The sequence below is a fragment of the Hirundo rustica genome, chromosome 25 (genome assembly GCF_015227805.2).
Source record: "Hirundo rustica isolate bHirRus1 chromosome 25, bHirRus1.pri.v3, whole genome shotgun sequence".
Lineage (NCBI taxonomy): Eukaryota > Metazoa > Chordata > Aves > Passeriformes > Hirundinidae > Hirundo > Hirundo rustica.
Genome location: NC_053474.1, coordinates 1,964,957 through 1,992,086, shown reverse-complemented (window position 1 = coordinate 1,992,086; position 27,130 = coordinate 1,964,957). Strand labels below are relative to the sequence as shown.

At 47.9% G+C, this 27,130-nt stretch overlaps 1 protein-coding gene across 2 annotated transcripts; it reads left to right on the top strand.

Moving 5' to 3' along the window:
- The first annotated feature begins 487 nt into the window (after positions 1 to 487).
- Positions 488 to 26,972, top strand: THRAP3 (thyroid hormone receptor associated protein 3). 2 transcript variants are annotated; one of them, XM_040085995.1, is made up of 13 exons: positions 488 to 568; positions 5,619 to 5,677; positions 9,770 to 9,852; positions 13,341 to 13,501; positions 16,641 to 17,546; positions 18,943 to 19,683; positions 20,219 to 20,391; positions 20,838 to 20,949; positions 21,184 to 21,268; positions 23,493 to 23,677; positions 24,270 to 24,462; positions 25,057 to 25,203; positions 25,473 to 26,972. In XM_040085995.1, the coding sequence occupies exons 4-13, from the start codon at positions 13,365 to 13,367 to the stop codon at positions 25,692 to 25,694; spliced, it is 2,901 nt and encodes a 966-aa protein (XP_039941929.1). In that variant the 5' UTR covers positions 488 to 568; positions 5,619 to 5,677; positions 9,770 to 9,852; positions 13,341 to 13,364; the 3' UTR covers positions 25,695 to 26,972. The 2 variants fall into 2 exon arrangements, with proteins under 2 accessions (XP_039941929.1, XP_039941928.1); XM_040085994.1 differs by having other exon boundaries at positions 25,054 to 25,203.
- Positions 26,973 to 27,130: the final 158 nt, after the last annotated feature.

Below are 27,130 nucleotides of genomic sequence, written 5' to 3'. Positions count from 1 at the left end.
ACAGGGCTGCCCTCTCCCTCAGCTCTGTCCCGGCGATGGGGAGAAGCCTCATGCCGGCGGCCTCACCCTCAAGCAGGGCCCTGTCCCTTCCCTCCCGGGCCCTCAGGAGCCGCACGTGGAACAAACCGGGAGCCCGCGGCCTGCACCATTAGGGCTGGACAGGAGAGGCCCCGCAAGACCCCTTCGGCGAGGGTCGCGCCACGCTCTGGTAGCCCGCACGGCGGAGGAGGCCGGGCTGGGCCGGGCCGGGCCGGGCCCGGCTGCGTGGACGCGCCCCGTCACCGCCACCGCCCCCGCCGCCATTTCCCGCCCACGGTCCCGCTGCCCGCCGGAAAGGCTGCGTGCGCTGCCGCGCCACGGGCGGAGGCAGAAGTGGCGGCTAGCGCGCGCATCGCCCGCCGGGATCCGTAGTGCGGCGGAGCGGTCGGGTTGGGTGCGCACCGCGCGGGCCGGACTACGGCTCCCGGCGGCCCCCGCGGGCGGGCAGAGCGAGCGCGCGGGGCGGAAGTGCGTGAGACGGAGGCGGAGGGGGCGCCTGGTGCGGAGGGTACGCGGCGAAGCGGCGCCGGTGAGTGCAGGGGCATTGGGGGGTCCGCGGGGTCCCTGCTGCGCCCCGCCCGCCGCCACCGGGAGCTTCCGCATCCCTTCCCCTCCTCCCCGGGCCCCTCGCAGCCGCTTCGCCCCGGCTTTGCCCACTCCCCCCTCCCGCTCCTCCTGGGCCTCACCGCGGCGTTGCTCCCGCCCATTCCCGGTGTCCTGGCCCCGCTTGTCCCCGGGCGAGGCTCGTTCGCGGCTTTCGGGACCGCTCTGGCCCGGCCCCAGCGGCGCCTCGTGGTTGGCCTGGGCCCGGCCAGGCCTTGGCGCCTCCTCGCGGCCCCGGGGCCGGTTAGGCCTGCCCGGCCCTTTCCCGGAGTCGCTCGTGTTCCGCTGTGCCCTTCGCGGACTGCTCCTCTGCCCCATTCCCCGAGATCTCTGTCCTCCCGCGCCTCTGGGCCGCGCCCCTTAGGTCCCTCCCGCCGCTTCGGTCTGTCCCGGAGGTCCCATCCCGGTGCCCGGGGCTCCGCGTGCTGCTGCGGCCCGGGAGGCGCTGGCGGGGCCCGGCAGCTCGAGGGGGCCGCAGCCGTGACCCCGCATCTCAATTCCCGCGGGTGTGTGGCTCCCGCAGCGTCCCGCACCGGCGCTCAGCACCGCCCCTTCCCGCTGCAGAAGGAAGGATCGGTGCTTTCTCACCGCCTGCTTTGCGTCCTGCTTAAACGCGAAGTTTGGCTGAACTTCAGGCCATGTGCAGAAGAGGCGTTGCAGTGGCTCAGACATACGTGTGAAGCCCGAGTCTTCATTTTCCGTGTACTGATAAAGGCTTTTCCTGCTAGTTCGTGTTGTTTAGGGGAAATGAGCGTGTTTGAGGTTTCTACAAATGCATTTCAAAGTCTACCCAAGGTGATTGTCACTGTGTTTTCTCCTGGATGGGTTTCTGTGTGTTTATGTGAAAGTGACTTGGTAAGTCTGGAATAAGCAGTGCTCCATAGAATCACTGAATCATGAGGTGATTTGGGTTGGAATGGACAGTAGAGCACATCCCACCCCCCTGCCATGTGCAGGGACATCTTCCACTTTCCCAGCTTGGTCGCTTCCAGGGATGGGGCAGCCACAGCTGCTCTGGGTAACCTGTGCCAGGGCCTCACCACCCTCGCAGGGAGGAATTTCTCCCACATTTTTGATCTAAAGCCACTTTCAGTGTGAAGCCATTCCCTGTGCCCTGCCTTGGGAGGAGCAGGTGAACTCATGTGTGTGGTGTGTATGCAACAGCATCCTCTCAGGACTTGTCAGGGCTGGGGGACTCCTTGATTTTTATGTGTACAGGGATGTGCCAGGTGCTGTGGTACAAGAGCAGGTTTGTTGCTTGAAATTTAAAACCATTTGGAAGATGGTCTGGGTTGTCTTGTAGCTGGTGGTAGAAGAGAAGAGCCTTTATTGCTGCGGCAGCAGAGAGGCTGCAGGGTCACATCAGCAAATGGATGTTCTCCGGCTGCTTTTCCTGAGAGCACAATTAAATCATCCAGTTGCTCTCTGGAAGGGCTCCTGAGAATTTCCTCTGACAGGGAGCGAGGGCTGTGCTGTGCTGATGGTGTGTGACATTTCGGGTGGGCTTTATTGTGCCCTTGCTGGGTGCTGGGCTGGGAGAGCCACTCCCAGGGATTGGGTGTCACAGCCTTGGCTCCACTCACTCAAAAGGTGTTCCAAAGCTTTGTCTCTCAGGTTCCCTCAAAGGGAGTCAGCCGTAGGCACGGCAGTGCCTTCTCCTGGAGTCTTCTATGGTTGCTCTGTGTCCTGCTCTGGAACTTTGGAGATGCCCAGCGTGGAGTGAGGAAATGGCTGGCTTTGTGACCTCTCTTATGAATTGCACAATCTCACAGCAGATGAAAGGACAAAACAAGACAGTTACTGGAGAGAGCTTTTGCAAATGTACATTTTTGCATCATAGGATCCTTTGGATTTTTGTCTAACATTTCTTCAGGTGCCGCTTCATATTTTTGAATTGTGTCCTTTCTTCTAGGAATTATTGTCCCTACTTCAGCAGGAACGGGGAGGGCAAGTAGGAACTTGATTTGAACAGTTTCCTCCAATGTCCTCAGGCAGCTGCAGGTTGGGAATGCTGCTCCTGAGCAGTGCTCCGATGGGGATGGGCCTTGGTGTCTGTTCCACATGAGTGTGATTTAGAAATGCTACAACCTGGTCACAGGGGGTTGCAGAGTTCTGGGGTCTGAACCCTTCCCCTCCAGCTGGGGCTCCTGTCTGTGGGATGAGGGAGGTGCAGGGCAGCCCAGGCCTTGCTGCCCCTTATCTCATTTTCACATTCTTTTTGTCCAGAGATACAAAGAGGAAACCTTTTACCTGTCAGGTTATTGCAAAGGGTGGTCAGGCATTGGAAGGCAGGGGCTGCCCAGGGAGGTTTGGAGTCCCATCCCTGGAAGTGTCCAGGGAATTCCTGGATGTGGCACTCAGTGCTCTGGGCTGGGTGACAAGGTGGGGATCGGTCACAGGCTGAACTTGATGATAGTGGAGGTCTTTTGCAATGTAAATGACTCTGTAAAGAGATGACCTGGCCCTGGGAAGGAGGTGCCTTTCCAAGGCTCTGCAAAGAGCAGCACTGCTCTGGCTGCAGCCGCGTGTCTGCCCGGGCTGTGTTGGCAGCAGCAGGTGCGAGCAGAGATGGATCCCTGCCCCTGTTCTTTGTCTGCAGGAGTCCTGCCCGTGTCTCTGCTGAGTTAGACACTGGTGACTTCCTGCTGTTTTCCATCCTTCCTAATTCCCTGCCTTTCTGTGAACTGTGTGTCTCTGGAAAGCAGTTCTGCTGCCGGTGCTTCAGCAAGGGCTGTCTGGGCAGAGGCTCCCCTGGACACCGGGGTTTTGGACCAGCTGTGTGCCCTGACCTTCACTTCTAGTTCTTTTTCATGGAAGTAAGGCTTTGTCGTGTGTATTGTAAATAAAACGGGTATTCTGCTGATGGGGTTGTGATAATATTACAGTAATATGAGCAGACAATATATGTCTGCTGCTTTCTCCAGCTCATTTAAGTCAGGAACTGTGTAAAGTATTGAATAAAATGGTCATTTGTGTCGGGCCAGGCATGTGGGCTCACAGTGAGGTGTTTGAAGCTGCAGGAAAGCTGGTGAACCCTTTCTGACATGGGTGTTGCTATTAGAAAACAAAAAATGTTACAGTTACAAAACACCAACATATAGACTGAGTGACAATCCATGCGCATCAGCTGATCTAAATTTGGTTTATCTGCTCCCGCTTTCTCTGCTCTCAAAGAAATGTTGCTTTGGGAGGCCTAGGGAGTTCTGAGCTGGACTGGATAAAACTGAAGATGCTTTTTGTTATAAGGCTGTGGTGTTCCCTAGTTTCATCCCTGAAGGAACAGAGCGGTTTTGCCAGAGGTTTGAGTATTTTTCAGTTCACTTGGCTTTGTCGTTGTGAAACGACAGTTTGTCATGTTGGAACTCATTAATTGTTTGATCAGCCACAGAGCCCTTGAACTCTTTGCCATTTCTGGAAAAGTTTACGGTATCCTGAGCTGTTTTTAATGTCTTCAAGTGCCAGGACAGGGACGTGGGGTTTGGGTCGTGTGGTTTCCTCGAAATGACAGCTGTACAGGGAGTTCTTTGGTGAGGCAGGAATTTCAGGATATTTAGCCTCTTCAGACCACAGGCATTGGAAGAGAGAGGAATGGTGGTGGTGGTTGCAGAAGCTGTCCTGGCTCCCTGGGGAGCGTGTGCTAGATGAAGGTGCCAGGCTGTGTGACAGCTGCTGGTGGCAGTGGGGCTGTTCCTGTGCCCCTTGAGCCGCCCCTGTTCTTGGACATGGAGATGTCTCTGCTCTACAGGCCTGGGAACAAGGCTTAAATTACTCTGTGGGATTCTGTAGTGGGTCCCAGTCTGAGGAAGTTGTTAAATTTGGCCCTAGCAGCTCATCAGGTCTTTGTTCCTGCTGGTGCCAGGACAAATCAGTGCCTGGGAAGGAGCCGGTGCCATTTTGTTTCCGGATGACAGGCTGTGTGTGTGGGTCTGGAGTCTCCTGCCGTAAAGGAAACGTCCTTCCCCTCCTCACAGAAACTGTGTTAGGAGAGCCTGAGCGTCGGGGGAGTCACTGCTGGGAGCTTGGAGGAGTGAAGAGTTCCTGCTTAATTTAGCTTTATCATGTCAGAGCTATGAATAGTGAAATCACGGGATCACATTTCATGCCAGCTGGGAATGGTGTTTGCGCTGCCTCACTCCATGGCAACCGGAAGCTGCCAGGCCATTAAAAAAAAAAAAAAAAAAAAAAGTGAAGCTAATGGCACACGGAGATGGCACCAGGCTTCACTGGGGGCTGTTTCCCACCCCAGGAGGGGTTTTCTGTCCACGCCCTTGCTCCTGTCACACGTGAACACGGCTTGTGCCTCTCTGGTGTGTGAAAGTGAGGCCTGTGCACAGCCCTGCTCACGGCTCCAGTGATCCCAGAGCGAGTGCCCTGCTCACAGTTTCACCTCCACAGTCGTCACCCGGCCATTTTTAGCCTGCTGTGATTTACAGGGTAGGGTGGGTGTGCAAACCCCAAAGAGCCCCCGCTGGGACCGCAGGGTGCGGAGCTGGCTCGGCCGGGCACTGCCCCTGGGGTCACTCCTGCCTTTGGCTGGGTGCAAGCAGCAGAGGAAAGCGGGGCAAGGAGTTCCCCAGGAGTGTCTGCTCTGGGAGCGCTGAAGGTGATGGAGGGCTGTGGGGTGTCGGGCTGGAATTCAGCCCTCCAGGGACTGAGGCTCAGTGTTAATGATGTTAACTAACCTTAACAGGGGGCTGGACACGTGATACCAGGTGGCATATCGTCTACATCGTAATTTACGCCTGAAATAATTACAGTAATTGCTCCTGTGGGGCTGTGGGTGAGGTTGGTTTCCCAAGTTAAGACCTGTGTATGCACTGTCTGATTAGATGAGGTTATTTTGGCAGCCTTTTTTTACTGGGAAACGGTGCTGGGATGAGTGGCTGAAATCAGAATCCTTTCCTGTGCTGCTAAAATAAGAGGATTTGCCAGTGTCTGGTTTGGTTTAAATTTGATTTTCCCTTTTTTTTACTTAGGTCAATCACTTCTAAAGAAGCGGTGTTTAGAACCAGATTTGATGGGACGCTTGTATAAGGTACGTGAACACAGCACGGAAAATTGTCCAAATAAACTTATTCCATATGTGCAGGATTCCTGTGGACAGGCATTTCCCTCTGTTTTGAAGTCTGGCAGAGTGTAGGGATGGGATGGCCTGGTCTGGTGCCTTGTCCTTACAATAATGCCAAAATATAAAAATTAAAGAAAGTTTAAATGTTATACCAGGTCATGGAAATCCTTTTCCTTGTTTTCCCTTGAGGTAGTGGGATTCCAGTTAAAGTAGAGATAAATGAAGTGCTGGCTTGAGAATATGTGAGTAGTCTTGCTTTTTTCAGCTTATAAATGAAATTTGCTGGAGTATTTGCATTTTCATAGGTTAAGCGTGCGGAGAGTTGTAATCCCTCAGGAGATTCTGTTTTGGCTGTAACTGTACGGTGTGTTGCAGAAGAAATTCCGAAGAGTCCCCAATCAAACAGTTTTTCTGTTACTTGCTGTTCATTTGGAAGGAGAACTTCCACGTTTTTTAAGCCTTCGTGGGCTCCAGCTGGCCAACACCTGAGAGGATGGAAATGTCCTCGAGGGCGCAGTTCATCCTCCCTTTGCTGAGAACTTCACTTACACACCAGCTGGAATTCTTTGAGTTAACTGATCCGTGAATAGTTTTCTTAAGAAAAGTAAATTGGACCATTTCTTGTTTTCTTGTGGGGGTTCCAGGCATGGATTCCCAGCCCCCCAGGGATTCCCAGCCCCTCAGCAGTGTTGTCAGAGCATCCAAAGCTGCTCAGAACAGTAGGGCTGTGCTGTGACAAAGCCATCAATGTGGGGAAAGACCTGATCTTTCTGCTTTTCCCAAGCAGTGTAAATTTGGAAGGAAAAAGCTGATGAAATAGGTTTTACCTTTTTTTTTTTTTTTTTAAATTATGGATGTTTTCTTCTGTGTTTAACAGAACCTCCAGCTGCCCAGCTTCTGTAACAAAAACACACCCAGATTTCTAATCAGCTTTTTCTTGGATTGTTTCCTTGAGCTCCCTGTCACTGATATGTCTGAATAACAACATATGACTTTTTAAGCTCAAACATTTGTAAAACAGTGTCTCTCAAGTAGTCAGTTTCAGAAGAATCACTGATTGGGGTTTGTAGCTGGTCAAATTATTTGGAAAGGGATTGTTCAGCACCACAATCTGCAGAATCAGTCCTTTCCAGAAGAACCTGTAAATACTTTTCCAGCCATTCCATAGAACTGCTTCTAATTACCTGAACCCAGGGCTGGAGCTCAGGGTTAAACTTCTTTAGGGATTAGTTTAATGGTGTGAAAACCCAAATGTGCTTGAAGGAAAATCTTAATTTTGAAAGCACAGAGACTAGAGAGAAATTGAAACTGCTGCTGACAAATTGGTGTTTTTCTTGCTGTGGCAGAATGATTCTGGGTGTTTTCCCTCGAGTGTGTTTAGCATATGTTAGAGTAGAACACTCTGTTTTGTGGTTGGGTTTTTGGTCATTTTTTTTAGCAGTGTTGTCTGGGACATTTTTTGCTGAGGAGGTCGGTAGGTGTAGTTGTAGCTTTAGTTAATGCGTGTCAGAAATCCTCTGAAAACACACTGGCATTGGATCTGGGAAGAGAAATCATTCTGCTCTTTGTTCCCCCAATGAAATTTGATTAGAATTAACATTTTAATTTGCTCCTCCCTGGCTGGCTGTAGGAACTATACAGGTGGCTCTTCCCTTCCCCTCAAATGTTCCGTTGATATCGAGAACATACTTAAGGTTTGGTCTTGCACTAAAAAATCAGCTTGGAAAGGGAGAACCCAGTAGGAAGTGAGGTGTTAAGAGCTGGGTTCTGAGCTAACAAAGATGAGTCTGCTCCCTGCACTTGCTGCAGCACTTCAGGGACGTGGAGAGAGCTGCAACTCTTCATAAGCTCATTTTTGCAATGATTGTTGTTGCCTCATTAAACACAGCGCACTTTGTAAGGTGTTTTGTGGGATTATTCCTTTTTTTTTCAGAATATACTAATCTTGTTTGGGTTTTGGGGTTTGGGATTAGGAATTGTAGAGCTGGCAGAAGGAGAATTAATTTTTTTTTCTTTGCTGATAATGAAGGGTGTTGAGCAAATGAAGGAGCAGTTCAGCTGTTCCTCCCGAGCTGAATGTCTGTGCTGGTGACACCAAATGGATGCCAAGAGGCTCGGGCAGAAATGTGCTCTCTAATGAGGTGCCACCTCATTTGCTTTGGGCCTCACAGCAAAATAAACCACAACAGCCTCACTCAAACGCCGGCCAGTAAAAAGCAAATTTTTGTTTTCCTACGCCACTTGTAGAGAGCTTTCTACAAATGCTTTTACAAAACATTTAATATTTATGAGCCGAGTGTTTGCAAACACCGTGTGATGAACGGAAACCACTGTAAGGAGTTCCAGCACGCTGTGCTCGTGTCTGAGGCATGCACACAAGCCGTGTCACTCGTTTCCAGGTGTTTCGCGGTTTATGCTCAGATATGAACACAAACAGCTGCCTTGGCAGGGAGGAGTGTGCTGCGTTTCCCTCTCCAAGCTGGCCAACTGTGGTGCCCCGTGTGCAGGATCCTCACTGACGCCTGGGGATGGAGTGGGCTCAGCTGGAGCTTGTGCCAGCTGCCTGCTCTGGGCAGGGCTGTTCTGCAACAGCTGGGGAAGGGCTGAAATCCCAACGCCTGCTGCCTGAAAGACCTGGAACAAAGGAGTGGAAGATGGAAAGAGTCACGAAGTAACACAGGCCAGTTGGAAACAGGGAACAAATTCCTGGAAAAAAGCTTTTTGACAACCAGCAATGTTTTTCATTTGACCCATGACTTGGCACACGGAAATGTTCTTTACAGTGTTCTGGAATAAGAAACTCCTGGGCTATGATTTCCACTTCAGCAGAGAGCGTTGAGCACGTTTCCCAGTTTCCTTTTGCTATCTGGAAGAAAGGTTTGCTACTCTGCCTGTTGAGTGTTGACTTGGTCTTTTTTCTGTAGTAGTGCTCTGAATACAAAAATAGTATTTTTCTCCAAAAGAGAATCCAGATTTTGCTCTGGATGACACCTCTGTGTGTGGGATTGTACCAAAACTCGGTGGTAAGAGTGGTGTTTGGGAAATATGCAAAAAACCCCCAAAGACTGAGTGTTCTGTCAGAAAGCAGGAAGTAATGGGTATGGCACTCGTTCTGCCACTGTGAAAGGCTGAAAGTCAAAGGTGTTTGTAAGGTACAAGTTGAGATTTCTTTTTATGGACATTTAGACTAATGGACAAGACAACAGTAAAAATAATAAAAAAAGCTCTGTGGCATGTTGTTCTTTGTGGCTTTTTCCCAAGATTGGTAAGCAGGATTTAAAAATCATTAAACTTTGCAACACCACCTTCCCTCTTGGGTGAGAACAGGACTTAATCACCAGTTCAGAAAAAGGTTTCAAGGCTACTTGAGAACTGTGCTTTTTCAGTGAAGTAAGGACAAGAAATTAATAGCTTTAAGCAAGTCTATTTTATGGCTGAACACAGAGTAAGTGACATTCTTGCTATTAGATCAGAGGTTTAATAACATGGAGTAATTTCTGAGGTTGTGTTTACTGTTGTTTTCTCTTCTAAAACCTCCACCTCTCCAGCAGTGCATGGAAGGATTCTGAAATGTAACTGTAGACCTGTCAGAAAAGCTTCCAGTGGACTGGTGGCTCCCTTGGATGACGGCGATAATGCTGATGGATGAATTGTCAGGAAAAGAATTGTTTCTGTTGGCTTGTGGATTCCTTTAACAATATGGGAAAATCCTTAGTCCTGAGCCCAGTAAGACCAATCAAATGGGCTGAGAGAAATGACTCCAGCACGGCTGTACAGGTGCACTGACAGATGTGTGTCACAGCAGGTGGGGTGGGGCAGGGGAGGTGGAGAAGGAAGGATGAAGACTCAAAATTTTGAAAGCATGAACAATCATTTTAAAACCTACATTTTCCGTAAAGGTCCATGAAAAAGTTCCTGGCCAGCTGTGGTGTGTGTGCTCTCTGAAACGCTGGGGATCTGAGGAACCTTTTGGGTGCAGCAGGAGCTATGGGCAGCCAATTCACTTCTGGTGGCAGTACAGCAATGCATGTACAAAGGTGTATTTTCTTCTCATTTCAGGTTTTCTTCCTGATTTCATAATTGACAAAGCTGAGACGGTGAAATCTGACAGAAGGGTGCAAGGTGTGAGCCTGCTCAAGCAGGTAGGCACAGCAAATAAAATACTCACAGGAGGTAAAACTGCCTGTCTTGGGATTTGTAATAGACCTTCCTATATCCCTTCTCTTCTGGGCATGCTGCAGGTTAGACTGATGGTAAGATTCTGTTTTCATTGATAATGTTGCTGTCCAAAAAATAGGGAGCAAGTCTAGAAGAAAAAAAAAATCAGCCTTGTGTCTTGGAATGTTTGGGCTTGTCTTCCCAAGTAACTGCAAAATATAAGGGTAAAGTAGAAAAATTATTGAAAAAATCCTGGATGTCCTGGAAGAAGTAGTACCCATTTTTGGTTTTTTGATACTATATTGACTAATCTTTGGATTTATGCCCTGGTGATTTTTGGGAGAAGAGCACTGCTTCCCTCAGATACCATAACTGGCCAGATTATTAAATGTCACACTGATCTAAATGTTAAATCCCATATTGTGCCATGTGTCCCCGTCCAGCTTTTGTTCCTTGAGCATTGCAGTGATTTCAGTCAGTGGCCTTAAAAGTTTCCTTAACTATTGTGAATATTTAAATTCCAAAGCTGTGGAAGTGCATAGCTGGGAGAGACTCAGTGGTGACATTTTTTCATTGCAGCAGAGCAGAGTTGTCCTTCTCTTTTGGGTTCTGTCAGGAGGTAAAACATTAACTTTCTGCCACTGTTTCATGACATTAGTTTGCCTTCTGGGCAAAGTCCATCGTGGTGCTTTAGTGGGAGCATTTGCTCCTCTGTTGTTTCCATCAGTGGTCTGCTGGATTGCCCTGAGGATTTGGGAATGAAGAAGGCAAAGTTTGCTCTCTACAGTGTGGTTTTGTGACAGATGAACAAGCTGTCAGGTGTCTGTTTCCCAGGGGGTGATGCTTTACCAGAACTTCTAAACTCAGCACACAGATCACATCCAAAACCAGCGGATGTTTTTGGATGGGAGGGCTACACTGCTTGGGAAGATCTGCTGGACAGCTTAGAACTGGGCCTGCAGAAGAAACAAACCGAAAAACAAAAGTTGAAAATCCCTGGCAGTGCTTCCAGCAGGACGTGCCCTGCAGATGTGTGCAGTCACGCTCGCCTGCTGGGACAGAAGATCTGGATCAGGCAGCAGCTTCAGCCTTGGCCCTTCCCAGGTGCAGGAGGAGCCGTGTTGGGGTCCTGTGGCTGCAGGAAGGATGTGGGACTCTGGCAGGGCAGATGAAGGATGAGTCCCCATAGCACTGTGCAAATGCTTCTGCTTGCAGTCCCTGCTCAGAGCCAGACACAGCATCTTCAGGAGCTGTGTGCTCTGGGCACGGCTCTGTGGGCAGGGGAAAAATTGGAATGGGAGGTCAGCAGCCTCTGGTGTTCTCAGGCTTCTTTATTTAAAAAATATAAAATCCTTTTTATAAGAACAGATGCTTTCAGAGCAGGGTATTTTGCTGAACGTATTTTATCTGAGTCAGTCATTCTTAAAACTAAATGTGTATCACAGTAAGTTCACAACTGCAGTTAACTGAGGGGAGCTGACGTGACTCCAATGTGCAGTTTGTTTAACCTTTTGAGTGCTGATAGAGCACAGCAACTCTGTTTCTATCCTAGTAGGAGTTACTTCATGTGTTAGGAATGAATAAAGTGTTGGCAGAGATAAAGAATCCAAGATGTGAGCGTTTGGCACACGTTGCACACACCAGAGTGATTTGGCTGGGAAGTGCTGTAGATCAAAGTGAAAGGCACAAGCTATTAAACAGATCAAAGTGGTATTTTTTAAATCTATTTTGGGGTCTTCTTGGGATTTCCTGAGGGTTGGTGCCACGTCTTCTGTATCTTGCAGTAGTTCCTGTTACCATTTCTTTCTTCTCCTCTTCCATGTTTTGGTTTCCAGTGCTCAGCGTTGGATTGTTGTGGGCAGCAGAGTAGGAAGTGTTGCAGGAAGTGGTTCAACAGACATACTCAGTGAATTAAAAGGAAATACTTAAAAATTATCCTTTCACACATTCTTTCCCTGAAAAATGACCAAGCACAAGAACAAACTTTGATTCTCAGTGGCAGTATCTTTTGATTATCATCCCTGGGGCTACAGAGAATAAAACAGCATCAATTGTTTCCTAATAGAGCAGGAACATCAATTTTATTATTTTTTTCTGCATGCTCTCTGATGTGGCGTATATTCAAATACTCTAGCTGAATTGATCTAATATCTTTAGTAGAGTTAAAGGGAGGTACAGGAGCATGTAACGTGATTTTTTAAAATAAAATCCGACTTCCCATTTCTAGAAAGTCCCAGCTCTGGTGATGAGCCACCACCCACTCTCCCAGCAGCTGCTCCTGTGCTGGGCATTGTGTTTTTCCTGGAAGTGCCTTGGCAGAAGCTGAAGCCTTTGGTAACCATATATGTAATTTTGGAGAGCCACTGGAAGTGAAGGCACTGCAAGTCAGTCCTCTGGAATTTCCTTAAAATGGATGTAACAGCAGCAGCAGCACTTGATCAGTTGTGTTTGTGTACCTGAATGTCTCTATTTTTAATCAGTGGGTAAAAAAAAAAAAAAATATGAACTTTGTACTAACATAGTTCCTTTTTATTTCTGCCTCTTTTTCATTAGTTATTTTAGGTGTGAAGTTTGTTGATAACTTTTCGAATATGCAATTAATGCAAATTTTGCTCATTGGTAATGGAGAACAGGTCAGAGAGGGTGTAACTGAAAGATTTGTGTGGTCAGACTGTTATCTTCTAAGGGACTTTTTAGCCTTTACTTGGATACTTGCCTGAAAATAGCCCAGGTAATTCATAATTATGACTCTTTTGAGTCATTTAGCACTACAGTGTAATCTCTTCTGTCTCTGAATATTTGGAAGGACATCTGATATATTTTGGCTGCAGTGGAACTCCTGGCTGGGTGATCCACTCTGGTGACTGACGACAGCAACTGCAGGAACTGCACAAGCAGAGGGGACAGGATTGAACCTGAGCAGAGCTGTGCAAATAGGGTCACATTCCTGAGTCTTGGAATATCAGCTCTTTTTTGATCGCCTCTGAAAGTTTAGATAAAAAGTTTGCAGGGTGGGTTTTTTTGATGGTAAGCCTTTTTGTTTGTTTCCTGTCCTTTAAAGCAGTGGCAGCTAGCTGCACAGACAGGGATGTGGCTGCAAGTACATGGAATTTTCACTTCCATGGGCCAGTTTGCCTCTAGAGGTGTCGTTGCCTCAGCCAGCAGCGTGGCCCTGCCTCTTCCCAGGTTTTCATTAACTTGGTGCTTTCAACTGTCACATTCTCATTTGTGATTACTCTGGGTTTAGAGCCTTTTATTCTTTTTGCAGTTTTCATCTTTAGACTGAAATAAACCTTCTATTCTGAGCGCAGCACCGTTCATCTGTTCCTAGCAGGCACTTCAAACATTCCTGTTTCCAGCCTTATCAAGCTCCACGCCCCTGGAATCTGTCAGCCTGCCAGGTGTTGCCTGTCCTCTCCTACCAGCCCCGTGCTTCATTTCTCAAATACTTGTGTTTCCCTTTTTCCCTCAGGTGCACTGACAGGTGCTTGCAAAGATGTCTAAAACGAACAAATCCAAGTCTGGGTCCCGTTCCTCCCGCTCGAGGTCTGGATCGAGGTCCCGCTCCCGTTCCTTCTCCAAGTCCCGCTCCCGTTCCCGCTCTATCTCACGCTCAAGGAAGCGCAGGCTGAGGTGAGTGTGTGCAGCCAAAGGGTGGAATGGGGCTTTTCCTCCCTTGCAGGTGGTTTGTCACTTAGCTCCTTTCCAGGGAAAGGCTTGGATTAGATCCCAGGACAGATAACATCCCGCGTCTCAGGCTGTTTCCTGCCACCCTGTGCTGTTTGGGTGTTTTCAATCACTTAGGAGAATAAATTGTGAATAAATAAATAAATTAGGAGAGCATGATGTTTGTCAGCACAGTCAAGATCTTTCTTCTGAGACTTTGGCTTTTTTAAGGAGGCTTTAATGTAGCAGATCTGAGACTCATTTGAGTCTTTGCAGGTGTCATGTGCTTTTCCCCTCTTGAGAAGTGAATTCAAGCAAGTTTCAATACCAGTTTTAGACAGTGAAAGGTGGCGACAATTCTTGAAATTCCCTTGCCCCTCCCCTCGTCATGCAGGAGCCAGGTAATAGGGAAGATCCTCCTGGAGGGATAAAGTGGATAAAAGATAATTTTGCTGCAGTTAATTTTAAGAAACAATGTGTGTAATAGTTGTTCCTGCCTCTCTGAAGAGCTTCTGAGCAGGCCATTGACGGGCTTGTGTCTTCCTCTGGATGTCAGTTTTTTCCTTTTCTCTTGGCTAAGCATTCTGCATCTGGCAAAGCCGTTGCACTTGGATGGGGTGGAACGGTGTTCTCCTGCCTTTTCACTCGTATGAGTAACACGTATTCTGAAAACCACGGGGCTGTGAGCGCAGGCAAGTGTTACCAGTTAAAGATTTTAAAAACACAGAAGCTCTAATGAGTGTACAGTTGGAGAAAGGAGGACATGACAAAACGAAATTAGAGGCGGAGACTTGAGTCCAACCGAGCCCTTTGCAGGAGGGAACTGGAATGCTGGAAGATCCGTGCTCATTGGGGAATATCTCCTAGCTGTGAAGGAACTTTGGCAGTTGAGAGAAAGGCAGCCTGTGCAAACATGATTAGTTCCTCTGTGCTGCTGCTGAAGCTACTTTTGCTTTATAAATAGCTCCTTTAACAAAAAAAAAAAAAAAACAAAAAAAAAAACCGAAACGAAAAAGGAGTCAGAATGGAGGGGGTCAGCCCAGCCCAGCACCCCTGCCTGGCCTTGGGATGTGCTCGAAGGTAGGTCTGGAGGGATCTCAGCATAAAAGGCTGTTTCTGTGCACTTCAAGATGCACCACAAATTGTTTTCTTCTTCTTTTGGTAGGTTTGCTGTTTCTTCTAAGTTACAGTGCTGTGTTGGAGTCTGCCTAAAACCTTCTGCTTTCTTTATGACTTTATTTCTCACTTCTTGTAAATGCTGGGGATTTAGCCCTGGAGCAGTGCAGTGCCAGCAGTTCTGGGGGCTGGCAGAGGTCGGGGAATTATCACTTTTGGTGTTTCTTTTCCTGCATAACTTTTACCGTATCTTTCTAAAAAGATTTCTGGTAAATAGTCTCTGCAGCTTTTGAAGTGAAATCTTCCTGCTGCAGTTTCTCTAAAGCACTAGAACAGATTTTGGAAGCGTTGTACGACAGGTCCTTGCCGATAATTGATCACAGATGCAGCAGTTGTCTGAAAATTGAGTGTCTGTGTTCCTCATGCCTTGGACTAGAGCTTGTTATAACTGGTCCTTGCCTCCTGCCTCTCTGCTTTTCCTTCTGGTTGCTGTTGTTTGAATGAAGAAGTGTCTCAGATAAGTTTTTTGGTTGTTTAAAGGATTGAAAAATCTGTTAAAATGGTCATTTAGCTCTTTCTTAACAATGATTGGAGTATGAATAAGACTTTCCTGCTAAACTGTGACCTCTTTGGTAGGAGGAAGAAATTAAAACACAACTAAAGTTCATCTCTGGCTTGCACATGTGTGCTAACCGTGTAGGAATTCCAGCAGCAGGTTGTTCTCCCTTGGTTCTGGGGGTTTGGAATGCGAGGAGCAGCACTGAGATCTGTGTGAGGAAATTCATGTCCATTGGAGTACGACCAACGTGTGTGTCAGAGCCAGAGCTCGGAATGCAAGAAAAGGCTGTGGAAGCTCTCCCAATGAATGCTATTTACTAAAATTCCATTCGGAAAAATCCCTTTTCTGTTTCAACTTCCTGGTTTGGCCAGCCCTTCCTGTCGCTCTGGCATCTGAGCTACAGTGGGACCTTTAAACATTACACAACTGCAGCAGTTTAATGGGGGAGGCTGTTGGGACAATCAGCCGCTGGAATCTGCGTTTTTCCAGGATTTGCGTTTTCCCGGGATTTGGTGGATGCGGGCGGGGGCGTCCACAGCGGCACCTGGCGGCGGCAGGCGGAGCTGTCCAGCCTGGGAACGATGGGATGGGATGGGATGGGATGGGACGGGATGGGATGGGATGGGATGGGATGGGATGGGATGGGATGGGATGGGATGGGATGGAGCCATGGGATGGGATGGGGAGCCTTGGGATGGGATGGAGAGCCATGGGATGGGCTGGAGCCATGGGATGGGAGCCATGGGCTGGGATGGAGCCATAGGATGGCATGGGAGCCATGGGATGGGTGCTGTGGGATGGTGCCACAGGATGGAGCCATGGGATTCACCTTTGGGAACTTAAACCCATAGGGCAGCGTGCCCTGAGCCCCACTGCTGCCCTGCTGCTCTTGGGGTGTGGCCGTTCATTGAACTTGCTTGACAAAGAAATGAGGTTTCGTGTGGATTTTCAGAATTTTGAAGTGATTCTGAAGTCCGGGCAAGAGAGGGGGATTTGGGGTCTGTTTCAAGAACACTAGTGTGATTTGCTTTAGAAGTACTTCTTTGTGGGTGAGGTATAACCATGACCTTGAGCTGTTAAGGGTTGGACGCTTGAGATCTGTCACTTTTTCTGAAGCTGGATAGCAGCCAGAGAGCAATCTGTGCTTATTGTGGTCTCTGCAATGATCCTGAAATCAAATACTTGACAGTATCACAGGTAAAAGTTACTCCCACTGCATTTTATTCATGGCAAACTATAATACCTCAATCAGGTAAGGGTAAACCAAAGAAATTTCCTTTAGAAGCTCAGAAATTAGTTTTTTCAAAGTCTTTTTAAAATAATGTCTTCAAATAAAAAGTTGTGCCAGAAGAATAAACTCTAAAAATACATTATAAAAAGAAACTATAACATAAAATATTTGTGTAATTTTTTTTTTTTTTTCCCCATCAGTTCTAGGTCTCGTTCAAGATCCTATTCTCCATCTCACAACAGAGAAAGGAACCATCCAAGAGTGTATCAGAACCGTGATTTCAGAGGCCACAACAGAGGATACCGCAGACCGTATTATTTCCGTGGGCGAAACCGAGGGTTTTATCCCTGGGGCCAGTACAACCGAGGAGGATACGGGAACTACAGGTCCAACTGGCAAAACTACCGCCAGGCCTACAGCCCTCGCAGGGGGAGGTCGCGCTCCCGCTCGCCCAAGAGAAGATCTCCTTCCCCACGGTCCAGAAGTCATTCCAGGAATTCTGATAAGTCATCTTCCGACCGGTCAAGGAGGTCTTCCTCTTCCCGCTCGTCCTCGAATCATAGTCGGGTTGAGTCTTCCAAGCGTAAATCCGGCAAGGAGAAGAAGTCGTCCTCCAAGGATGCCCGGGCGTCCCAGGCTGCGGGAGATAACCAAGGAGACGAATCTAAGGAGCAGCAGTTTTCGGGAGCGGGGGCTCAAGATGCCAAAGCATCCGAGGGATCAAAACCGTGGCAAGACGCGAGCGGCTACGGCACGGGCTCCGCCTCCAGAGGGTCAGTGTCGGAGCTGAGCCCCCGGGAGCGCAGCCCTGCCCTCAAGAGCCCGCTGCAGTCGGTCGTGGTGCGGCGGCGCTCGCCCCGGCCCAGCCCCGTGCAGAAGCCGAGCCCGCCGCGCTCCAGCCCGTCCCCGATGGGCTCTGCCGCCCAGAGCGGCTCCACATCCTTCCAGGGGGGCTCCCACCAGAGCCCCTTTGAGCACGGCTCGGCAGGAATGAGCCCCACCAGAAAGAGCCCGGTGTGCAAAAGCCCCACACCCGTCGGTTCGCTGTATGGTGCCGCTCCGAAGGAGGAGGGCACAGCTCCCGGGGGAGGAGCGTTCTCCAAGAGGCAAGTGATGCGTTTTGTGCTGCTGGGTTATTTTTTTGGGTGACCTTTGAGGGGTTGGCTGCATGTGTGGATGCTCCCTGTGAGCAGGGCGAGGGGCTGGGGCAGGCTCCAGTTGGGAGGCTGTGCCAGCACACTGCCAGCTCTGGGCCTGATCTTTTCTGAATTACGGAAAAGATGGAGACAGCCCGGAGTTGTAGGAAGTTGGAATTGGTTTTCCGACTTGGATAGTTATAAAGATTGTATATATTCCCTGCAAAAGTGTTGGTAGGCCATGAACACTTGAAGTGAAGATTGCCCATGGAGGTTTCTTGGCAGCTGGAAGCTCACGTTTCCCAGTTACGTACGCCTTGGTGTTAGACATTTTTTGTGTTGCCTTCTGGAATTGTTAGGTACTGTAAATTAGGCAAAATTAATTAAATCTTACTGCATATCCTGCAGTAAGCAGCCTGAGGCAGGTGCAGCTGCAGTGCTTGTGCCTGTGTGTGTGGGTAGGATGAGGAGCTAAAGCACCAAATACGTCTCTAAAATGAAGACAGCCTTCCATGCAGAAGGCATCTGCTTCCATCATTCTCTTGATTCGTCTGCTGCAGATTGTGCCCAGAGGTGACACTTTGTTTTAAAAGATACAGCACCATTCACAAGTGCTTTCCAGTCTTTATTGTTTTTAAAGATGGTTTGATCTGATTCTATATTAAGGATGTCTGAAATTTAAAAAGGGGAAAAAACTCATTTGACTCTTTGGGCTTTCCAGAGCACTGAGCTGGTGTCTGTGGGCTTTCCTGCTGTCCCGCAGAGCCAGGGTTTTGATTTGTGAATGCTTTAAAACTGTTCAGATGCTATAAACCAGCTGAATTGTTCTCACCAGAAGTGTTTTATCTCTCCCTGCAGCATATTCTCCTCTGTTAACCTGTTTGCTTTTATTTGTGTTTGCAGTCTGTCATGAAATATTTAGCTTACCTATGAAACTTGCATCCCAATTTTGAAGTAGCTTTTGAGGCTTTTATTTCCAGTGTGTTGTTTAAAGCAGAACAGCCCAATTTGAAAGGTTTGATGTGTTGTTCTCCTGAACCAGGTTTGTAAGTAAATAAACGGAGTGGGTAAGATGTTCCTCTTTTCCTTCCAATGCATCTGTGGGTCAGCTGGGTTTTATTTGTCCTTGAGCCTCATTCCATGAGTTCTGCATATCCATCTCCTTGTACATTTGCTGAATTTAGTGAGAACAAAAGTCTGAATTCAGGCTGAGTAATCTGCTTGACATTTTAATTGTTTTAGGGCCTAGAGGCAGCTTTCAGTACATGCATAGCTTGGTGTTCTCTGAAGTTTGACTCTTTGAACTGAAGAATTGACCTCGTTGAGCTCTAATAAGAAACCTCCTGTAATGTCTGTTTATGATCAGGTATCTGGAAGAGCAGAAGCCTGAGAATGGGAAAGACAAAGATCAGAAAGTAACAAATGCCGAGAAAGAAAAAAGTAAAGAAAAAGGGAATTTCTCTGAGTTGGGATCGACAGATGGAAAGGCAAAATCTGACTCGTACGGATCGAAAGCTGACTCGGAGAAGGGATACCGCGGCAGCCAGTCGCCCAAGCGCTACAAGTTCAGGGATGACTTTGACAAGCTCAAGGTCCCAGAGTTCCACAAGGAAGGTCATTATGGGAAAGATGAAACAGATGAGCAGGACAAGAAAGACAAGGCAAAGGGCCGGAAAGATTCGGAGTTTGATGATGAGCCCAAATTTATGTCGAAAGTCGTAGCGACTTCAAGTAAAAGTCAAGAGGAGGATAGGTCAGGAAAATGGGAAGGTGTGGTGTTCTTGCCACCTGGAAAAGAGAAGCAAAGGAAATCCGATGAAATGGAGGAGGAAAGCTATTCTGAAAGATCCAAAAAAGAAGAGAGACCAGGATCCAAGAGGGCTGAGCCTGGTCACAGGGGTTTTGTACCTGAAAAGAATTTTAGAGTGACCACTTACAAGTCAAGCCAGGAAAAAAGCGCTTCCCCTCCACCAAGGAAGGCTTCTGAGGTGAAGGAGAAGCCAGGCACCAAAGTAGAGGGGCTAACTCCTGGCAAATCCTCCTTTTCCATCACTCGTGAGGCCCAGGTCAATATTCGAATGGATTCCTTCGATGAGGATCTTGCACGGTAAGGATCTGCCAGCTGTTGAGCAGTCTCAGTTATGATGTTTTTTCCTGTTTCTCTTCCTGAGATCCCCATGTGCTTGCCAAGTGTGAGGAAGGCTAAGCAACATTGCATCACCATTTGTGGTTTTGGGAGCTACAGATTAACTTTTTCCTAACCTTTGCTGTGACTTGACGTAAGATTGGTTTAGGATACACCAGGCTCTGGGAAGGGCCCCAGATGGAGTCTGGTACTCAGTGGCTTTTGGCTGAGGGAAGCTGAGTTGTGCTGCTTGAATCCATTTGATTCTCTGCCATGTGTTTCACTACTCTTCTTCTCCGTACAGCATTAGAATAGTGACCTGAATTATCACAGTAACCTGGAGCAGTGTGTTTAGGGATGTTCAAAGGAGCTCTTTGCTTGTGCTTTTGAGTATTCGTGGGTGCCTCCCTACCAACAGCATAAACCATCCGTGAGCCCCCAGCTCCTGCAGAATTAAACACCTTAAATTGCTCCCCTTCACCTCATTCTTCTGTCTCATGGGCTCCTCTTTTCCCAGTCCCAGTGGCATATTGGCTCAGGAGCGCAAGCTCTGCCGGGATCTCGTGCACAGCAACAAGAAGGAGCAGGAATTCCGCTCGATTTTCCATCACATCCAGTCGGCTCAGTCGCAGCGAAGCCCTTCTGAACTGTTTGCTCAGCACATAGTGACTATAGTCCATCATGTAAGAGGTGGGTCAGGAGTCCGTGTGTCCTCAGGAGAGGTTCGCTCCTCCCTTGCCCAAATAAGCGGGGTGTGTGCACTCAGGATGCCTGGAGTTGTTTTTCCAGCAGATATTCCAGAGATGAGAGCAGCAGCGTGATCACGATCATCTTTATTTACATAAGTACTCTTCTGCACAGGCAGAAGGTGTTCTTGTTTTTACCTGAGAAATATTCAGAGTCTGGGACTTGGAATTTTGTGTTCTGAGGAATTTGTGACTCGCTCGAAGAAATGATGTTCGTTTCACTGAAACACCAAAAATTGAAACTGCAGTTTGCCAGCGGCATTAGAGCTCATCCCCGGGGCGCTTCACTGACCTGCACCTGGGTTTTAACAGGCTGTGGGATGGGAGGGCTTTGTCTTTTTACAAAACTGGCACTAATACTGTGGTGGTGTTTGTTCAAACCCCTGACAGAGCATCACTTTGGGTCTTCAGCAATGACACTGAATGAACGCTTTACCAAATATCTAAAGAAAGGAATGGAGCAAGATGCAGCTAAAAACAAAAAGAGCCCTGAAATCCACAGGTTGGTGCCATTAGACGCTGTCTTAACATTGCAGAAGTATTCCAGATTTCATTTCCTGAACTCTGAAATAATTCAAGTATATAACTAGCTTCAGCCAAAAAAAAAAAAGGGAAAAATACGGGGAGTTTTAAATAGCTTTGTAAATACTGGTCTGCTTTAAAGGACATTTGATCTAAAATCTTCAGGTTCTTCTTAAGAGCAAGGTTATATCTGTGTATTTTTTTTTTGCTTTAGGAGAATAGATATATCTCCCAGTACTTTTAGAAAACATGGATTCTCTCAAGAGGAGTCGAAAAGCTCCAGAGATCCTGGCTTCAAGGTGAACTGTTACTCTGATTAGTTTAATTCAACAAAATGAGTGCATTGGGCATGAACTTAACAGTGATGTTTTTGTTTAAATTACTCTCTACTTAAGTTTGTGTTTTTCTTTTAAGGATGGGCATAATTCTAAAAATGAACTACAAAGGGTTAATTTTTATTAAAAATGTATCAACAACCTTTGTGAAGTGGTTAGACTATGGTAAATGACCCCAAAGTCAATTGAGGTGAGCTTGAGAAAAAAGAGAGGATTTTTGGAACAAGTGCCCATGATGAGAGAAGAGACTTTTTGTGATATTTTTCTGCTTGTAAGTATGATTAACTCCATTGTTACGTGCAATTTTGCCAACCATGTTTTCAAAGACATGCATGTCAAAAAGAGGAAAGTAAAACTAAATGCTGAGCTAAAGCAGATACACTATTAAGCAGATGATAAATTTTGTTCTAACAACTGACTGTGCCATTTCTGTTGATTGCTGTTACTTTAACATTCAGCACTTGTCTTAGATCCAGAGCATTTGGGATTGAGTGTTTTAGCTTTGCTGAGTAGATGAATGTTAAGCCATTGCACTCACTGTAAACAATCATAAAAAAAGGCTTAACGTAAAATGTTTGAGATTTTAACCTTTGTTTATTCACCTTCATACATATTTACATTGAAGAGATTTTAACCAGTCCTGCTGAAACCTTACTTGTTTCATATTTGTTTTCGATTTTTTCCAAACACACTTGTGGCTTGACATGGACGATGGTGAGATGGATTTGATGGGCCTGAACTCTGAGCATCAGCTTGGCAGAGTGTGTTATAAACGTGGTTTCCAAACAGCTCGCCAGCCTTCCGTGAAACAGACGTGCCCTCCCAAACACAAATAGGTGTTTGCTGTGCCACATAAGGGAGCTGCTGCCGATTTTGTCACTTATCTGTCATCCATCGTGTTGGGAGCAGTTTTATTCTCAGAGTAGAAATTAAAGCTCTTTGCCTGGGGAAAGTAGAAGAGCAAAATACCAAAACAAAATGCCTGCTCTCACTCCTGCGTTATTTGACATATTTATTTAAACAAAAAAGTGGTTAGAAACTCATGTAAGTAAAAAATTTAACAGCTAGAGAATTACTAATCCTTTTGTATTTAATTGAAGACGATTAATTTGATGTATGTTGCGTATCAAGTTGTACAGTTCCCAGGATGAGTGTTGTGTAAATGCAGTAGCAATGGCCGAGGCTGGGTGTTGGTACCGACGTGGTGTAAGGCTTCCTGCAGCCCTGCTGCCTGTTTGTCAAACCACAGCCGCTGTCACTTAGGGCAGGCAGCAGGATCTCACCCAGGTGCCGCAGGGCTCAAAGGAGGCGCAGGGAAAACAACTGCTCCTTTCCCAGAGAAACTCCTAATCCCTTCTTGAAGTACCGATTTAAATAACAGCTCAGAGCGAGCGTTGCCAGGTGTCTTTTATGTTTGTTTTTAATTAGCAATGTAAATTTAGTTTTAATTTTTCGTGCAGCTGGTGGGGTTTTTGCTCTGTGAGACACCAGCTTGCTTTAGCAGACTTGGCAGGACTGTGGGAGACACGCAGTGTGTCTGTGGGGCTTTGTGCCCTCCAGCCCAGGGGAAGGAGCTGTAGGTGGCATCTGCACCGAGTAAATCTTCTGACAGATGTAGTAACTCCTCCCTGTCCATGGGATGCTGCCTTTCACTGGCCTCCTCCTGCCCCTTGGATCACTAATCTTGGGTAGCTCCAAGCAGCAAAGAGCTTTTGCTTCTCCCAGAGTGTCACTTCTAGACCTGGGGATTAAAACCCCTCTGGCCCCTGCCCAGGTGAGACTCTCAGCAGCACCTCAGGTGCACCCGTGGGCCCTCAGACAGCTCTGCCACACTGTGCTTGTGATCCATAATCGGCTGGATGGGATTCCCCAGCTGGTCACATCCTTGCTGGCTGTGGTGTACAATAAGTGTCAGCTTCCCCTCTACCAGACTGTTTAATGCTCTTTAAAGAGGAGATTAAAAGTTTTAAAAGCAGTGGTTTTAAGTGTAGGAAAAGAGAATTCTGACAAAGGCAGACTTACTTTAATAGTGCATTATTTGACACCTTAGAGTGGAATATTCGTTAGTGCTCAGTTAAGCTCCAGTTCTCCAGAAATCTGTGCAGTCAGTAGCAAAGTAAATGGTGCTGAGCTGGGGCGCTGCAGGCCTTGTGTTCAACTCTGCCCTCCCTCTCCCCTGCGTTTGTAGGCTGAAGGGAAATATAAGGACGACCCTGTTGATCTGCGCCTTGATATTGAACGCCGTAAAAAACATAAGGAAAGAGATCTTAAACGCGATAAATCCAGGGAGTCGGTGGACTCGAGAGATTCAAGTCACTCAAGGGAAAGATCAGCTGAGAAAACGGAGAAAAGTCACAAAGGCTCAAAGAAAAAGTATGTAGGAAACCCAGTAGCCATTTCCTTGTGCCTCTCGTGTCTCTGCTGCTCAGGTTGGAGACGACACCGTGTACGAGGGTTGTGCACACAGTTGTGACATAACTCCTGCAGTGGCCTGAGCAAACCCCTCTGCGTGTGGTCTCGCTATCATTGTATCTCTCAGAAACACTAAATAATTGTAAAAGGTAGATGAGAAAGCTCCATGTGTCAGCATAGGTGAGTCACTTTTCCTTCTTGTTCCTGTTGTGTCAGAGAGAAACAGCCATGTTAAAATGACTTGGCTTTGATGTTCATTTAATCCCTTTCTATTAGGTTAATTTTTCATTTGACTGAAACTCCGTGGATGCATGCTAAGCCGAGAGCAGATGGTTTTAACACCTTAGGAAGGAGCAACAAGTTCCTTCTGGAGACATCTTAGGCCCTGTGTTAGAGCCTGAGCTCTTAGTATGGCTTTTTCTCTTGTAGTAGGAAAAGGAGAGCATGGCGTTGATAAGAGAGTGATAATGAAGTGGTTTTGTATCAGATGGGTCGCAGCTGAGTTCCTAATGCTGTTGTGTCCCTCTCCCCTCCGTTCCCATCGCTGAAACAGGAAACACCGACGGGTGCGTGAGAGATCCAGGTCCAGCTCATCGTCTTCATGGTCTTCTCACTCAGTCAAGGCGGAGGAGTATCCCGAGGAGCCTGAGGAGAGGGAGGAGAGCTCCACAGGCTTTGACAAGTCCCGCCTTGGGACTAAGGAATTCACTGGTCCAAATGAGAGAGGAAGAGCGAGAGGAACCTTTGTAAGTGTTCTCCAGCCCTGCCCCACATGTTCTCCACCTGTGCCCTGAGGGTTGATTCTCAACGTGAGCAGGAAGTGGCCATTGTGTGTTGCTCAGTTAAAGCTGCCCTGGAGGAGAAGCCCCAAGGTGATTGAGCCCTAGTGGAATCACTCCAGCTCTGGGGCATAAACCAGGCTGCTGGGGGTGTGCAACAAACTCCAGATGGGAGGAGCAGAACAAGGCCGGGAAGCTTCTGTGCGTTGGTGGTGCTGACATCCCGATGGGCGCACGCTGTGCTTCCGTTGGGGTTTGGCCACGCTCACGTTTGCAGCCCATGTACAGAGGGGTTCTCCCCTGCATGGGGTTGCCCTGGAAGTGCCTTGACGTGATCTTCATCAGCTTTACAGGAGGTGTGATGTGCTGTGTGATCAGATGAACTAAAAACCCAAAGCCACGAGCGCAGGGGGTGGTGCCGCCACGCTAAAGGTGTCCTCTTGCTTCAGTGTTAGGTTTTAAAGGTGTTTTGGATGGTCAGAGAAGGAATGTTGGATATCTTGGGAGGACACAGCCTGTGCAGCCGTTCTATTTTTCTCCTTTGCGTTGCCGTTGCAGCAGTTCAGAGCTCGAGGGAGAGGATGGGGCAGAGGCAACTTTTCAGGCAACAACAACAGCAACAGCGGCGGCAACAACGACTTCCAGAAGCGCAGCAGAGAGGAGGAGTGGGACCCCGAGTACACGCCTAAGAGCAAGAAATACTACTTGGTACGTACCTGGGTGCTGAGACACCCGTGTGCTCCAGGTGTGCCCGGGCTCAGGTGCTTTAGAGCTGAAAGCGCCCGCTGTCACCGACACGCCAGGTAAGGCTTCGGGTGACACTTGGACGGGAAGCTGCCGGCTCGTGCCTAAAGAGAGCTTGTTCCTGCTCCCCGTAGAGTGGTTCCCATTAAGTGGATCCCCCAAGGGCGGTGGCAGAGGCGCGGGGCAGGGCGGTGCCAGCCTGTCTCACCTGCTGTCCTTGGCTTCCCGTGCAGCACGACGACCGCGAGGGCGAGGGCACGGACAAGTGGGTGAACAGGGGCCGCGGCCGTGGCGCCTTCCCCCGGGGAAGAGGCCGCTTCATGTTCCGCAAGTCCAGCACCAGCCCCAAGTGGGCTCATGACAAGTTCAGTGGGGAAGAGGGAGAAATCGAAGACGACGAGAGCGGAACGGAAAACCGGGAGGAAAAGGACGCCCTGCAGACGACGGCCGAGTAGCCGCGGGCTCCGCGCGGTTCTGGGAGCCCTGGCAGGAGGGGAGGGGTCAGGCTGGTGCTGGGGTGTCAGGGTGATCCCCACGTGCTGAGCGGAGCCCTGGAGAGCAGCTCGGAAACCATCCCGACGTTATTTAACTGCATTTCCAGAGTTCAGCCTCCCCAAGCACGGACTGGGACTGATCCATCATTTACGCTCGGATCCACTCCTGGAGTTTCTCTTCCCAAAGACTTCCCTTCTGGACTGGATATGGTCAAGCACTGGGTGAGACCCCAGATTTTTCCCTTCTCTGTGACCTTCTGGATGGTCGGTTATTTTTTTGGTAAGAGGCTTTGAGGACAATGTGGTTTTAGTTTGTGCCCACCTGACCCCACCTGTCCTGACGTTTCGTTTCTCTTTTATAATTTGACCCAGTGACAGTCGGGGTTCACTCGCCCGCTCAAATTTTCCTCCCCTATTGTGTATTCGATTTTCTAAATTCTGCTTATTTTAGGCCTTTACAGACGTAGTAGCATCAATTCAGAGATAATTTTGGAAACTATTTTGGTTCTTATAAATAAAAAAACCAATGAAGCATGTGAGTAAACATCTAAATGTTCACTTGTTGGGACCAAACTGCTATGACTTTTTTTTTTTTTTTTTAAACTTTTTTTTTTTTTTTAATGTAACAGTTGAGTTTAGGGCCTTTTGAAATGATTGTTTTCCTTTTATGTTGGAAGTTAACAAAATTAGCATGGTTTAAAAGAGAAAAAAAAAATTTACACCCTACTTCTGGCCACTGTTTGTGTTCACTATTAGGCCTGGTGTGTGCTGGACCCCAAATTGCTTGTAGCATTTGTGTCTCCTCCCTGCAGCTGGTTGTGACCCGAGTGCCCTTTCCAAGGTGACACAGTTTTCTAAGGAACTTCCGAATTCTTCTTGGGGAAAAATACAAATGGAGATGAGAATTTTTCAATATTTTTTATTAATCTTTTTATAAAACCAAAAGGCAGATTCCTCCTGAGCTGGTTGAGGACGGCCCTTAAGATGCATTTCTTTTTATCTTCTACTTTAAAAGAGATTCTGGAGCAGTTTGTGGAGGGTTCCCGGCCAGGTTCTGAGCCTGGGCAGGGAGGCACAGCCGTGCCCGTGCTCCCCCTGTCCCTCTCCCCAGGATTGCTGTGCTGTTCCCCACACACCAGCTAGAGTTTGGTTTGTTTTGACTTGAACAGTTCCTGTTTAGCAAAGCCCCTAAGTTTGTTTATGCAAATAAAATACAATAAAATTAAGTCGTAGGTGTAACTCTCCTTGGTTTGTGTCCTGAGTTGCTGGGGGGGAGCCTGAAAAGCACCAAGCGCCTGAAGCAACAGCGGCACAGAGGGTTTTATGTGTTAATAGATCATTCAGCCCCTGTTTTGGCGATAATGGCCTGGGGACTGGTGGCAAGGGCACAGGCTCTT

Bases quoted from the DNA above. Each gene is read 5' to 3' on its own strand.
- THRAP3 (XM_040085994.1), top strand. From the start codon at position 13,365: ATGTCTAAAACGAACAAATCCAAGTCTGGGTCCCGTTCCTCCCGCTCG. The intron at 13,502-16,640 runs GTGAGTGTGTGC...TTTCCCCATCAG, and splicing joins TCAAGGAAGCGCAGGCTGAG to TTCTAGGTCTCGTTCAAGAT. The intron at 20,950-21,183 runs GTTGGTGCCATT...TTTTTGCTTTAG, and splicing joins AAGAGCCCTGAAATCCACAG to GAGAATAGATATATCTCCCA.